This window comes from Diospyros lotus, chromosome 2 (assembly GCF_014633365.1).
Source record: "Diospyros lotus cultivar Yz01 chromosome 2, ASM1463336v1, whole genome shotgun sequence".
Taxonomy (NCBI): domain Eukaryota; kingdom Viridiplantae; phylum Streptophyta; class Magnoliopsida; order Ericales; family Ebenaceae; genus Diospyros; species Diospyros lotus.
This window is the reverse complement of record NC_068339.1, coordinates 17,692,030-17,708,668: the sequence shown is the minus strand read 5'-3', so window position 1 is coordinate 17,708,668 and position 16,639 is coordinate 17,692,030. Positions and strand designations below refer to the sequence as shown.

The following is a 16,639-nucleotide window of genomic DNA, read 5'->3' as shown; positions in this document are numbered from 1 at the left end:
AAATGGAAACGAAATTCCCTCTTGGGAATGGATTCAATGGGCAGAAATATTAGCAAACTTTACAAGAGGGTTATTCATGCAACAAATATGTAGATAAAGAAGAGATGAAGGAGAAAAGAGAAGAATCCATGGGAGATTAAGGGAGCCAATGAAGAATCTAATAAGTTGGTTTTTTTCTGGTTTTAGAGTTAGATTGTGATAAAAGTGATACGAAGAGAATTCAGGACTGTTTCCCTGTTGGTTTTCTATTTCATATCTAGGTTCAAATTTCATGGGGAAAAGATAGATTGTTCTACGAAAAAGTATAGTTCGGCGAGAGTGAACGCTTTATAACCAAGTTTTTGTCTAGTAACGACGTAAATTACTGATCTCACCTAATGAGTAAGACTCGTGATCATTGTAGTTGACAATGATGTCAACCACAACCCCCCCCCTAATTGAACAACAAATACCGATAGTGATCCAAAGCCGATTCCAAGTAGAAGAATGGACAAGGGGCTCTAGCTTATCACCAACTCATCAGGAGATAACAGTGCGTGCTTCTCTCATTTACCATAATGAAATTAACATATCATCTTTGGCGTAGCTACGAGGAAAGATGGAAGTTAACATGAGACTCTCCCAATTCCTAACATGCAACAGATAAAGAGTCATCTTTCACAACACAACTTAGCCAGGTCTTCTCCAAAGAGACTCTCCGAATTCCTAACATGCAACAGATAAGAGTCATCTTTCACAACACAACTCAGCCAGGTCTTCTCCGAAGTTCCTAAATAAAGCTAATAACGCACATCGAATTGATTCTAAGACATCTGTCTTGAAATACTTAGCAATTTGAAATTGCATACCCTTCAACAATGAGGGAATTGTTGCAATGAGAATAATTTTAAAAAAAAAAAAAAAAAGTGGTATCAAGCATCAAAAGGCCAACATAAGAAAGCATACTCTTCTATTTCTCTGTCTCTCATTTATCCTCTAAAAGAATATGTACATGGATGATCTAAAGAGATCTTTCAACAAGATTATCTAAAAAAGTCCAAATCTAAGTTCAGAGCATGCACGAAAGAGCCAGAAAATTTAAGTTTAAGGCTTCCTAGAGAAGTCTAGACGGAGAGAAAAAAGATACGGACAGAACATACCATCCTCTCTTCATTCCCATGAAGACGCAGAAGACTCACCCCAAGATATGCAGCCAAGGCTCCAGCTTGTTGCCAATTTTTACCGGTCTCTCTGGATTCCCACTAGACAAGCAACTTCTCTCTGTGTCAAATTTATTCTCCACACAACCGCTCATACGGAGATAGGCCATCTGCTTCAAATTTGGCAAGAACCGGCCAATCTATGAATGAAATTGCAACCCAACAATTATATAATGGAATTAACAACATTAATCAAGATCTAATTTATGGGAAGTTCCAGGTTCCTCCACTTCAGAAACACGGGCAAAATTCATAACAGGGGAATCACAAGACATTGTTGTTATTGTTTTTCTCTCTTTTTGCCTTGTTCAAGGATGATATCACTCAAAATTTACGTTGTTTATCTATTCATCCTCCTTAAAATGCAGCAAAATAGACATACAAACACAAACAAAAGGGAAGTCCAAAAATGCAAAGGGCCAAATTTGATACAGCCACAATTTGCAAGAGGATTTTTTTCTTTCCTCGTGTCCCTTCTTTTGGATATATATATATATATATATATATCTGCAGGAGAAAGGGAGAGAAGCCAGTAGTTGAACTGGGAATCACAAAACAAGTACATGAAAGTATTTGATTTCATTTAACTGGCATCGCATTGCCAAACAGTAACAAAAGGTACACATGATCAAGCAACATCTTAAGCTTCACCTAAGCATTACATCGAGGATAAATTTACTTACTAAAGAATAATCATACAGAATAATTTGATGAGAGAGAGGCATACCCTTTTCTCTTTCTCTTTACTCAGTATCCGAAGGCAAATAAGAAGTATTCGACAGCAATGTTAAAGGATCCTGCGACAAATGTGAAGCATCCAAAAGCAAAGGTGATGAATCATGCGAAGGGGACGCCGCCGCCGATTCTTCAGCGATGAGGTTCTGCAAGCCGGGCTTCAATTCGCGGTTATAGAACTCTTCGTACTCGCCTCTATCCCCTGCTTTCTTCTTCACCTCAACCATTCTCAACGACGGCGTTAACTCAAATATCTCCGCTGCAATCGTCAATGGCCCCTTTACTCCTTCCCTCGAACCCTCCAAACTCACTCTGAAATCCTTCTTCCTCACCGTGAAGCTCACAACCTTTGCAATCTCCTCCAATTTGGATACGATATTCGACACCGGCGCGCCCGAAATAAACCTTCCCCCTTCCCCTCCCTCCTCGAACAATCCCGACAAATCGAATCCAGGCGAAAACGATATGATATCGAACGCATTCAGACTCGCTGGCCGGGGCAGAGTAGCGAGACGCCGCCGGGACTCGACTTCCGAATCTGATTCGGACAATGACTGGTCGGACTCGGAGCCCGCATCGTCCACGACGTCGGGAACGCTGCACAATTTGTCGTCCTCGATATAGAATTTGATATGCTTGAACCCCTTTTTGAACCATTTATTCTTCATTATCTCCGGAATCGTGATCCGGGTTTCCGGGTTCGTATCCAGAAGACGGGTCAGCAACCGGACCAATTCCGGCGAGAACCAACGCGGGCATCGGAATTCGCCTTTATAGATCTTTTTATACATAAACATGATGTTCTGATCGTGGAATGGTAAATATCCCGCCATCAACACGAAGAGTATGACGCCGCACGACCAGATATCGACTTTGGCTGCGTCGTAGCCCTTCCGGGCGAGAACCTCCGGGGCGACGTACGCTGGCGTGCCGCAGAACGTGTGGAACAGCCCGTCATGGGGGATTTGCTCAGAGACGGCACTGAGGCCGAAGTCCGAGACCTTGAGGTCGCCGTTCTCGTCGAGGAGAAGATTCTCCGGCTTCAGATCGCGGTGGTAGACGCCGCGGGCGTGGCAGAACCCGACGGCAGAGATGAGTTGCTGGAAGTACTTCCTGGCGACCTCCTCCTTGAGGCGGCCCTTGGCGACCTTGTTGAAGAGCTCGCCGCCCTTCACGAACTCCATCACGAAGAAGATCTTGGTCTTCGTGGCCATGACCTCGAAGAGCTGCACGATGTTGGGGTGCCGGACGCGGCGGAGGATCGAGATCTCGCGCTTGATATGCGCAATCAAGCCGACTTTCAGGATCTTCTCTTTATCGATGATCTTGATCGCCACGTCCTCCCCGGTTTGCACGTTCCGAGCGTGGTAGACCTTCGCGAAGGTTCCGTGGCCGAGGAGCTTCCCGATCTCGTAGCGGCCGAGGAGGAGAGCTTGCGCCTCCTTCTTGGTCTTCTGCGTGCTGGGGGCTGCGGCGGCGGGTTTTTCCGCCATTGGTGGAAGAATCTGGAGCTAGGAAACCCTAGTTGAGGCGGTGGAGAGGCGGTAGCTCCGCCATCAAGAATGGGTTGTTCTAAAGCTGTGGCTCTTTAATTTTGGCTTATGGGTGGGGGGTGTGATTAAAAGAACGTTCGCTTAGTGGAGTTGAGGGGGTATTTATAGGGAAGGGAGGAGATAACGGAGAGTTAGACGGAGAGGGGGGTGGCTTCCGTGAGCCAGCTGTTCGGGACAAGGGCAATGATTGGGAACGGGGCGCGTCCTGTATAGTATAGTATAGGTAGTAGTAAAACCAAAACCAAAAGCAATGTGACCGCTATTATTATGGCAGTCATAAGTGTGAGTCACGTGAGCGTACATGATACATTCACACGCCTAGGTCTAGGTCTAGGTCTAGGTCTAGGTCTAGGCGTTTGTGTTGAGACCAGCCAGGAAGAAGATGCCATGCCACTCCCCATCGCGACACGCACTGTGACGTCACGTAATTACCCTCTTCTTCTTGTGCTAGTAAAGTGTCGTTCTACTGCTTGATTTGCTTCCCCTCTTGTCTGTGTTTCAAAAATCGAATCAAATTGGAAGACCGGAGTTCACGCTTCCCTATTCCCGTTGGAATTCCATTTGATTGTTTCAAATATATATATATATATTTGAGTAAATTATTTTTTTGAATTTTTCTATTTTTTTAAAAAAAAAACTAGGAAAATCTCCTCTGCCTTTTAAAATCACTGTAAAAAGTTATTTTTCATATAATTAATTTTTCTTCTATTTGAGTAAATTATTTTTCTACCTTTTTTTAGTGAATTAAAAAAAAAAAAATACCATCAATGGTCGACCAGCCAATAGAGGTCATTGCACAGCTAAGGTAGGGTTGGTTGACAAAAACACCAGCAAAAGTTGGGCTCCTTCTCTTTCCTTCTCTCTTGGTTTCTTTTTCTAGTAAGTTTGATCTTGCTCTATTAACTTTTATATATATATATAGATATATTATATTTCTACATCCTAGATTATGTTATTTTGCGTTTGAAGAATTGTGTGCGTATGCTAAAATTAGTTAGGGTATGATGATAGATTTTCTGAGGTGGTAGGCGCACGCTCCCTTCTTGTCTCTCCGAGGGTACCTGCAATGGAGACGGGGACTTGCTCCCCCGGTCGATCTCCGATAATCAAGTTAGTCCTCGGTCTAGGATTAATTGTCCCTTTTAAACTATATCTTCCACAAGAGGATAAGAAGAATCTCCCATCTTTTTCTCTTACCTTTTCTTCGGATAGGGATCATGGAAGGATCTTCGGGATCTCCCTTCCACCTTTTTCGGAACTTTCCCGATAAGGATTTCGCGATAATATCCGTCTCCAAGGAGTTCGGGATAGCTGTTACTTCCGTGACTTTTGGTGGGTTAGCCTGTTCCTGAGGCCTCGAAAATTTCTTTACTGACTGCCTATCTTTTTGACGTGGCGATGCTTGTCTGTCATGTATCTTTTGACCACCACTAAGTATCCATCTTGACGTAATTATGGGACCGAGGGCGTTCTCCTCCTCAGGGTATAATCTTCATCTCCTTTAAATTAGAGATGCAAAACACATAAAAATCTACCAAGTCAACTTATAAGTTGTTAATGGCATTTGACCTCCAAGTCTTGGTCATGGATTGGTCCCCAACGAATCCCTTCCCAAGATCTTCACTAACCATTTACTTTCGGACATATGGGTTCATATTGACATTATCCCTTTAACACCATCAAATTCAAATACGTTACCGTTTAATTAGAAACGAAATTCTCGTATTGTTTTTTGAATTTCGATTTGATTTGGACTTTGCTTTAGTCATTTAGTCCTTGCAGCTGCCTCTAAAATTTGAAATAGTCAGTCATTCTCATCCCCCTCATTTCACTTATAATAATTCATGCTTCTCACAAACAATGCAATAACTTTATATTACAGTTAAGAATATTTGGGGATGTGATTTTTGGGTGTAATTTTTAAATTAAGATTTGATTTGGAATATAATCTACGTTGTTGTTCATGAAATTAAAACAAAATCAAGACGATATTTAATTACCACAATAATTAATATAGGCTTGAGTTTGAAAGTAGAGTGATTTGTTTGATCCTTTTTAAAATATCTTCAAACTAACGTATAATAATTAAGGAAAATGTTATTGGTATATTCATTTTGTACATCTTGTGTTACATAAGAGAGTATTATGACAAAAAAATCTCTCATGGGGTGCATAGAGGCGCGTGAGGCGTAGGGTATTTTGGTCATAATACCCTCTTATGTAGCTTAAGATGTACAAAATAGGTATACATCTAGCATGATTCAATAACTAATTCAACACTTTGTTATAACAAAATTAAAATACCATTCAACTACATTGAAACGACATTTATCAAAATAACTAATGCAATTTTAGATCTAAAATACAATAGTTTATTTAAACATTTTTAACGTATATTGATAAATTTAACCCCTAAATCAACACACGTACACTCTCTAGTTGACACATCACCCTAATAAATATATATTAATTAAGATGATGATTATAAAAAATTTTAACAATAAAATCTATCACATTATACACTTAATTGATCAAAAATATATTAAATAGCATTGTCTTATAATTAGACACTATTTATACATAATATTAACATAAATTTATGATGAAAATAAATAAAATTCAAGATCAAATATTTAAAATACAAATAAAAAAATCACAAAAATTATATATAAACAAAAATATAGATGATATTCAAATAGTCCACATCAACTACTCTTTCTAAATATCTCAATTTTTTATTAAAATAAAATAAAAATCTTGATTAGTTCAACTAAAAAATAAATTTTTCTTTTAAGCTTGAACTCAATTAGTTTCCAATTTAACTGATTTGATTGAGTGAATAAGTTCAATTTTTAAGACGACAATACCTTTCGTTCTTACAACTTGATTAAGATTTAACATAATATTTATTTTTTATAATTTATTTTTATTTGATAAAATTTACCAGTACTATTTTTAGTATAAGGGTAAATTATAAAAAATATGAAACTTTAACAATATTTGTAATTTTAGATTGAAGTTTTAATTTTTAATAATCATATAATTCAACTCATTAGAAGAGAAGAGACACAAAATTTCAAAAGGCGGTTCCTGAAAGCACACAAAATTTGACTCTTCCACATCTCATTATCCTGAGTTGAGTGAGCAAATTGAAGCCCGACGAGGCTAAGAAACCACAAAAAAGGATGGAAAAGTCAGCCCCCAAACAGCCAATATTGGTGCGTTCTTCCAACAAAACGGGCTGTCATTGGTCGTCATCCACATATATATATATATATATAATATAGCCAAACATTGGAAGCTGCTGGCTTGACGAACGCCTTTACCTACCTACGTGTCCCACGCGAACATTTTAAATACAGAGAGTTGTACGTACGTTCGTTCCACTCGGAAAAGAAGAATTAAAAACAATAATAAGAAGGTGGGTTCCAGATCAGTTAAGGAAGAGATATTCTTTTGTCCATCCAAACATTAATTCTAGGTAGGAGGATCATCGGAGACAGACAGCTATTCCATTGGTGTCGTCAATAATGGATGGATCATTCAAGGAAGCTCCACATATTTATATATATATATATATATATGCCTGTCTCTTGCTTCACATATATACGATCGAGCATTAATTAGAGACCACCAAAACTATATTTATATATATGTGTGTGTGTGTGTGTGTGTGTGTGTGTGTGTGTGTTTGTGCAATATGCGACCGTTGAAAAGGGAGTGGTCGTTTAGTGACAATAGCTGTTTGAAAATCACTTTACTAGTTTAAGAGTGTTCTTAATCTCCTTAATATTTGGGTAATTCGATCATGTCATATAGTACTGCACCAGCAAGAGGAGGAGAAAAATAATTAAATTGTCAATAAGGCATGCATGAGGCTGGCTTGGCATACGTACTGGGACAAAATGCAGTATTTCTTAGTCTTGTTCTTCATAAAGTGACCTTAATTTAGATAGTTTCTTACTCATGCTTTCGTTTATCGAAAAAAAAAATAAAGATAAAAAAGGGCGGCAAATGTCAAAGTTGGCAACTTGGTGATAAGAAGAGTTTGAAGATATAAAATCTTGTGACTCTAAAATTGTGCATTAAATTTTTATTTAATATTAATTTTAAGCTATGATGCATGAGTTTAGATAAGAGATCTAATTAATGATATAAAAAGATACGAGTTCAATAATCGTATTCTGGGTAAGTCTGTTTTATCATAGGTATGTTAGACTTAATTTTTGCACTAAATTGATAAGAGATTAAAGGGTTAATAGTGGGATCAAAATTGAAATGAGATGTATTTTGTCAAATATGCAATAGTTAAAACTAATTAAGATATGAATATTTCATGAAATAAAATCATGTCATATAATACTTAATATTCTTAGAAATATATTAAGTGACATATTGTTTTACAATTAAAAAAGTGTGGGCATTAATTAATATTAACTCAAATTTATAATGAAAAAAGTAAAATTCAAGATGAAGTTAGATATTTAAATTATATGTGTTAATTATATTAATTATTTGACTTCTCCTTTTAGCCTTTCTTCTAAAGGAATTCGATTTGGTCTTATTTTCTCCCATTGTTTATATATTTTGAGACGTGCTTACATGCGAGGAGTATGTAATGTAATTAAATGAGAGTCTACGCAACAAAAGCTGGCAATATATACCACTAATTTACGTATGTTTATAATTATAAAACTCTGAACAAATCAAGAGATATCTAATAGAATACATATTTGATGTGCCTTACAAAAATGCTTGAAAGATTAAGTTTCAATTGTATTTATTAAATTTTAATTTGATTATAAATTTTACTTTATCAATCATTTTTATTATGATTATGTTGACTGTAAAATTATTATAATACATATCATTCTTTAAAATATTTTATTTTCCTTTTATTTTATTATTATTATGCCTCTTTAATTACCTTCTTTTCTTTTTCACCTACTTTCTTTGTAGAAATAGATATTGGCAACGTTCAGATTAAATAATTAAGTAATGGGTATTGTTAAATATTTAATGTATAGTAAATATATTTATTACACATATATTTAATTTAAAATAATTTTATCAATCGATGATAATTACATCTTATTTTAAAATTAAAAAATGAGATCCATTTACTATGCTTTAATTATTATTACTAAAATAATTATTAACATTACCCATAATTAATGAGTGTCATGGGTTGAAAGAAATCAAAATTGAAGTGGTGCAGTAATTAAGGGAAATAAATAGTTTAGTTTTACAGCTATTTTCTATTGTGACAATGCAGTGAGTGATACGTCATCCCGTAGTACATCATTTAATACATTTTTTTTGACTAAATTTCTATTATTATCTAATCTTGGAATCTTAAAATGGTAGAGGTGGAAGCCTAGCGACTACTTTACATCAAAAAGTTAAGTTGTATATATGTCCTTAAACGAGTTAATGTGACTGTGCAATTGTCAGCTATCCTAGAAAGGGGGAGCTGTCAAATCTTTAGGAGCAAAGCCAATTCAAGCTTATGTTCCCCTTTTAGACAAAATTGCCCACTATTTATCAAACTTACCAATGCCACTCGCTTGTCAGTGGAGCAATCAGGTAATTTGCTTATTTTAATCAATCTAAGGACATGATATCATTAATGAAGTCTTAAACTACAAATTATATAATTACAAATAATCAGTTAATGTAAACAAAAAAAAAAAAAAATCAACAGTTTGAAAAATCTTGCAAGTGAAAAAGATATAATTGATAATTTATAGGCCAAACTCATATTTTATTTTCTAAACTTTAAATAAGACCCATTAAATACTTGCGATGATTGTTCTTGCGCGGCCTCCGATGTTCATGCCTTCGATTACGTCAGGAAAAATAAATCGTAAATTGTGCCTTTAGTCCTTATGCAAGACAAGAATTGAATTTGTAACCCACCAGATTGACACCGACATATTGTTTCTCCGACTGCTTAACCAATGTCCTTGATGCGAATTGTTGAATATTTAATCTCTATAATTTACACATAACTATCTAAATTCATTTAAAATATTACGTGAGTTATTCATGTGAGTTGAAAAGAAAAATAAAAAAAAAACCAAGCAAACCAATAATTCTTTACACCTTCATCTTTTGACTTTGAGCGTCGTCTTTGCTTTTATCTTTCGTCTCTCGTTAACTTGAACAAAAGAATCGAGTTTCTCATTAGCCATCATCATCTTGAACAATCTTGACTCTTCTTCTTTGCTCTATGACCCGCAAGTTGCGATTGATCCCTTATTCCCCTTTCTCTTTGCTATGATTGGCAACTCATGAGTAACAATCAATCCATCATTCTCTTTTCTTTTTACTCTAACTGACAATCTGCAACTAACCTATCATTTCTCACCATCTTTGTTTCAATTGGCAACCCACGGTCTTGTGTATATAAGTCTATGTATGTTTATGCTTGTCAATTTAGGTATATATATATTTTAATTTTTTGATCAAATATTTGATCATTATTCGTGTGATTAATGATACATTTATTATACATTCAGTGTTGATTAGATAATTAGCTAGTCAATAGGTGTAAATTATAAAAATTAAGTATTGAATATATCAAATTTGAAATTCAGGGAAATGATAAGGTTGCGTTCTCTTTACTATTTTCAAATCATTTTTAGTTTTTGATTTTTGAAAATAATGAAAAAACGTTCTCTTTGTTGTTTTTAAAAATGTATTTTTGAAAATAAAAAAATATAAAAAAAACTCAAAATAATAAAAAATTATTTTGAGTATTTTCATTCAAAATAAACTTTAAACTCAAAATATATTTATTTATTTATTTATTCATATTTTATTATTATAATAAAAAAAATATTACAAATTAACTTTAAAATGTATATATATTTTTAATAATATATTAACATTAAATATTTTTAATTTATGAAATAATCAAATTTATTGAATAAAATATTATTAAAAAATTATTTTCAAAATTTCAAAAAGAACACTTTTTTTAATTTTCTGTTTTGAGAAATAGTTGTTCAAAATGATAAAAAATATATATATTTTTAATTTTTAAAAAATATATTAACAAAATAAAAAATTAAAAATAAATTTAAAACTCAAAATTAAAAATTAAAAAATAAAAAGTAAAAGAATACAATCTAAGTTTTTCATGTAAAGTTCAGGAAAAAGGATATGGCCTTAGGCATAATTTATGTCAGTCTAGTTTTTAAATTTTAAAACAAATTAGGTGTAATTATTAAAAAAAAATAAAAATTCAACCTAAAACCAAGAACAAGTTTTAAAGTCTGATTTTTTTAATAATTGACCCTCATAAAACAATAAACTAATCTTGAATAAGACATTATTATATTCATTAATAGTTTTAAAAATCTGACAACATTCAATCATACGGACACCTTTAAGGCATGTGCCTCTCCTACAAACTTTTGCACTAAATAAATAGGTCTTAGACCATGAGGTATTTTTACCAAAATATATTTATTTTTAAGAGATAAATATATTTTAAAAATAAAAATAAAAATTATATATATATTTTTAAAAATTACTAAATAAATTTAAAAAATACGTTAAAAAGGACAAACATTCAAAATATTTTCTATATCTAACTTTTTTCATCTTATATATTAATTAACCAACACTATCTAAATATATATATATATATGTGACCATCCATTTACACTTAGACTTGCAAATAGATATATATACATATATTTAATGATTAATATCATTATCAATTTAGATAATATTTATTAAAATGAATAAGATAAAAGAGTATCAAGATAAAATTAAAATATTTTTCGGACTAAAATAAAAAATAATCAAGATAAGACTGGAAAGTATTTTAAGATTTTTATCAAACTATTTGTTAAATTTTTTGAAATGTATTAGAGAACACAAATGTTATTTTTTTTCTTATTTGTAAGGATCAAAATATACTTATCTTGAGAGGAGTGAAAGATAAATATATCTTAAAAAATTAAGATAAGAAGTCACGTGACTTCTTTTCTAAAAATCACCATATAAATTTAACAAATATGTTAAAAATGATAAATATTTATAATATTTTTCATATATAATATTTTTTACTCAATATTTTAATTAACAAACATTAACTTACAAAATATCTCCACCAGTGCTCCATGATCAATGGGGGTAATCTTTGCCAAAAATCAGGATTCAATTATTGAATCCCATCAAAACACACCTTGATTTATTTGTTCATCTATGAAAGGACAACATCAATCGTACATAAGGATAAGTGATGTGGTGATAGATTCAAGGAATTAGGGTCCAAATAGAGCTAAAATCCAACTCTCTGGGAGAAGTATCAAACTAAACTTACAAATATCACGAGGTCTATTCTAAACTGAAGGGAATTCTTTTCCAATTCCTCTGTTCTCTTAATTTTATTTTATTTTTCTCTTAGGGCATGTTTGATTAGCCATATTTTTCATAAAAAATAGTCATTTTCTATGTAAATTCTAGTTTTGGTGGTATTTGATTAGCAATATTTTCTAGGTAATTTCAATTCTCATTTTTTATCACGTGACCCCTAATTCCCACTTTTGCTGGAAAATCAATTCTTAGGGGAGGCCGGGAAAAGAAATTCCAGGGAAGAAGAAGAAGAAAAGCTGAGGCACGAAGGAGAAGAAGAGGAGAAGCGCGGTCCTGAGGAGGATGGGAAAGGCGGTTGGCGATGGCAGCCATGGCCAATGAAGATCGGTCATCGACGATGGGAAACGAAGATGGCAACGGCGACGATAGCCGCTGCAACCGGCACTGTTGGTGATGGGGGAAAGGCAGAGAAAAGAACTGGGTTTGGGAGGGAGAGAGAGAGAGATGGGTAGCTTAGCACGAAGGCTTTGAAAATGAGTTGATCCTTCCATAGCAGCACCTCCTTGGAGTCAAAAATCCAGTCGACGAATGCCTCATCGATCTCATCTCTTTCCTCTGGCGCTTTCTTATTTTCTAGGTCCTGATGGGAGAAGGCAACGATAGCTATGATGCTTGCTCCAGCGATGACGGCGATGGGAGAAGGCAGCGATGGCGGCGATGCTTGCTCCAGCGATGGGAGAAGGGAGCGCTGGCGGCGATGCTTGCTCCAGCGATAGCGGCAATGGGAGAAGGTAGTGATGGCGACGATGGATAATGGCAAGGCGAAGAACTGGGTTAGGGAGGCATGGGAGAGAGAGAGAGAGAGATAGGAGAAGGCAGACATGGTGGGTTTTGGGGAGAAAATTACATAGAAAATAAAATTCAATCAAACACTTTTACTTCATAATTTCCATGTAAATAAGTTCTAGGCAATTGAATTGCCTAGAACTCATTTTCTTTCTATGTAAATTCCATGGTTGCAATCAAACAGGCCCTTACAGTTTCTTTTCTTCTTAACATTTCAGTTACATCTTTACGTACTTTCTTTCTATGGTTACCTTTTCTTTTAGCTCTTCATTATATTGACTTGAACGTCAGAGGCCAGTTTGGGAATGCCCTTAGCAATTCTAACCTCTATTTTGCGGATCTAGCAAGAAGACTTATTTATTATACCCCCCACAATACTTTTCGTCGATTGATAGTGCAATTTCCAGCATCATTATTAATGTTAGTTCTGTACCCTAATAATAGATTTAGATGATTTATAGTAATCATATAATAAATATATTTGATGTATCTTTATATATATTAATTAAAAAACAAATATATCTTCATTCATAAACTCTCCACTTTGTTATGTAAATGACTCCCTAAATTTCTTATATGAGAATCTTATTCTTAAAGTGTTAAGAATGCGTAATGAGATTATCTAATTACATGATTTTTAAATAATTTTTGGTCTTTAAATTAATCTGATGAGAACTTTAATTAGTCAAGTATGGACTACCATAGAATTTACTTCCTTGATCAGTATAACTTACTAATGTTAAGGATGGTGAATCATATACCATAACATGAGGATATCTCTAGCAAATTCTTGGGTGATTGTTAGAGAATAATTAATGCATTTAATGTGACACTGATGACTCACCATATGACATTGTGGATAATGGTCATGTTGTCTAGTTGCGATAGTGTTATTGGTCCTTATACTTGAACTAACATGGTTGTTTTGGGTATTGGTGTATGAGATTTATTAATGTGATGAACCATCCAATTGTGAGATATGGACGTTCGTCTATGTGGTTCCGTATTGCTGGTATATGGAGACAGATATTTAGAGATAAAATCTGTCACCCTCGTCGTTATTGATAAGGTGAACGTCTTATGTGGTCTACTATTAATGTGATAGGATAATTCTTGGGTATGGTAAATTAATTATTCAGGAAAGATGTTTCTTGATGTGTCATCTAATCACGTTGATAAGAACTGATACATAGTTACTGAATTTGTGAGTTTATCATTCTATGACTCTTGCTCAGTCAGGATGTTAGGTAATGGAAGAATTATAGCACATGGTAATCGTCAACTGTAATAGACTCACTTGAAGTTAAACTTCATTATCTTTTATATTGTCTTAGATCACTGCTAAGCCATTCTTAGGAACTCTTAGATCGTCACTGAAACATGGAAAGATAATGGGTCAAGTAGTATTGGCTGGTACCAAATGGGTTTTGATGTTATCTATTTGCTAGCAAATAGTGAATCTAGAAAGTCACACACCATATGATGTTGCGTCTAATATTAGTACTATGCTCACATTATCTCTCGAATATGTCATTAATTATTAATGACAACAGTACATTAACAGTTAGCGTGCTGGAACTGTAATGACCCATAATTAAGATTTAAATTAATTATTTATTATCAAGGTAATTTAATTTAAAAAGAAATATTAATTAATGATAATAATAATAGTCAACCATAGTTGCTGTGGGGATTCTGTGTATGCAATATAAATATAGGTTGTGAGGAGTAATAATATGTTAAGAATAAATCATTAACAATTATAATATTAAGTGTAAGAATAAGTTATAATCAAGCAGTATAATGATAATGTATTATGAGATTAAGGAGTTTGAGGGTAGCAGTGCGTGAAGTGCTGTAACTTAATGAAGGAAACTCAAGTTAACAATTAAAATAAGTGAATGGGTATACTATTATCTAGGTGCTTAGTAGATCAAGTGGCGCATGCGCATTGGGGCTGGGATTTGGATGCAGGACCGAGCATATGAAGAAGGGTTGTGTAACGACCCGATCGAGCGATAGGAAGGACCGGAACAACTTACCCTGATGGGCCTACACGAACTTCCCAGGGGGGTCACCCATCCCTGGATTACCCCAGGTCAAGCACGCTTAACTTGGGAGTTCTTTGCCAACATTCAGCCCAAAAGGTATCCAGCTGGTGTTGTTTCCTTTCTTACACTATCCTCGATATATACTAATCTCTCTGGGCTCTCGGGGTATTACATTCTTCCCCCCTTAAGCACATGACGTCCTCGTCATGCGACCTTACAACTGGTCCCAGACCTTCTCCCCTTGGGGGCTGCCATCCTAGAAGCCTGCCAGAAGCCGCTCCTTGTACAGGCCCTCGAGCCCCGGCGCCACTCCCCGCCCTCATCGGACCGCTTTCGCCAAGGGTCGGCTCTGATACCATTATTGTAACGACCCGATCGAGCGATAGGAAGGACCGGAACAACTTACCCTGATGGGCCTACACGAACTTCCCAGGGGGGTCACCCATCCCTGGATTACCCCAGGTCAAGCACGCTTAACTTGGGAGTTCTTTGCCAACATTCAGCCCAAAAGGTATCCAGCTGGTGTTGTTTCCTTTCTTACATTATCCTCGATATATACTAATCTCTCTGGGCTCTCGGGGTATTACAGGTTGACTGCTGCTGACTTCGCTGGAAATTATTTTCAGCCAATTAATGATGGAACGGTGCCGTTTTTCTTGAGGCGGTGGCCTCCCAGCAGCTGCTCCAATGGCTGCCACGTGACAACCTCCCCTCCACTCCTTTTTGCACAAATTTAAAGCCCAAATTGGGCGTTTTTAATGCAGCGAACAGTGAGCGATTTACAGAAAATTCAGCGAGCTCGCGATCGTGAATTTGAGAAATTTGGGCTTTCAATCAGGATTAAATCAGGTTTAATCAGCGATTTAATTAGTCAGGTATGTAGCCTAGCTAGTAATTAATATTCTGTACGGTCAGAATTTCGTTTTGCGTCTAATTTTATTAATTTTGGCAAATAATTGGGATATTGCAGTTTGTATAATTTTTACTGCTTTTGGACCCAACGAGCCTAAGGATATCTCTGATAAGGCAAGTTCTTCTTACCTATCTCGTCGTTTCTGTCGTTGGCGATTTATTGGGCCTCCCTTCGTTTGTTTCGGCCATTAATTAATTATGAAGTTTTTAAACGGTTAGTTTAAGATTTAATTTATTAAATGGATCTCGTGGGTTTTATTCGTTGGTTGCCTACGGGGGTTTGTGCCACCCCCTGCCTGTTGGGAATGATGCCGTACTCACCCGGGGCTAGGTTCTTAGCGGTTCGGGTATTAATTGGATTTTTGGTTATTTTCTAGCTAGAGCGGTTGTGCAGTGGGGGCTAGGATCGATGGTTCGGTGACGGAGTGACTGTCGTACGGACTACCTTAGGCCGCCGGCGAGTCTCTCCTACCCACTGATCGTTGACCGGTGCCAGGCACTGCTGACTAGCTTAGCCATTATGTGATTATAGCATACTTGCTTATATTTTATTCTCGTTGCATGTTTTGATGTGCACATGGGTACAGGCTGCATGTTGGGATTAACATGACTTGGTTATGCTTGGTCACGGGCATTTTAGCTTGACTAGGATACATCCAGCACGGGCATATGCATTGCGTGTGGCTTACTATGTGGGCGGAGCATGGCCTGATGCCTGGATGTATGGGCGCCTTGTATCATGTTGATGCTCAATACGCCATTGCATTTTATGTGCATTGCATGGATACTGATATTAATTAGTTCTCGGACGGGAGTACCGTTCCGAGGGAGCCTTTGGCTCGGCTGTCGGGAGTACCGGCAGGGATACGGGTGACGGGAGTACCGACCCGGGACAGTGCGCACAGGCTTATGGAGATATATGTTGCCTTTCAGGGCAGCGGCAGGTTGGTATGGGACTTGGGTGCCAGGTGTCTTATGTGGGCCCCAAGGACCGGTATGTGCTTTTATTACG

The 16,639-nt window shown here is 35.8% G+C and overlaps 1 protein-coding gene across 2 annotated transcripts; it reads right to left on the bottom strand.

Moving 5' to 3' along the window:
• Positions 1-932: 932 nt before the first annotated feature.
• LOC127795338 (CBL-interacting serine/threonine-protein kinase 12-like) lies at positions 933-3,574 on the bottom strand. Of its 2 annotated transcripts, none has more exons than XM_052326948.1 (2): positions 1,927-3,574; positions 933-1,339 (listed from the first exon to the last, which is right to left on the bottom strand). In XM_052326948.1, exon 1 carries the CDS (start codon positions 3,425-3,427, stop codon positions 1,943-1,945), a length of 1,485 nt encoding a protein of 494 aa, XP_052182908.1. In that variant the 5' UTR covers positions 3,428-3,574; the 3' UTR covers positions 933-1,339; positions 1,927-1,942. The 2 variants fall into 2 exon arrangements, with proteins under 2 accessions (XP_052182908.1, XP_052182910.1); XM_052326950.1 differs by having other exon boundaries at positions 933-1,309.
• Between the last annotated feature and the right edge of the window lie 13,065 nt (positions 3,575-16,639).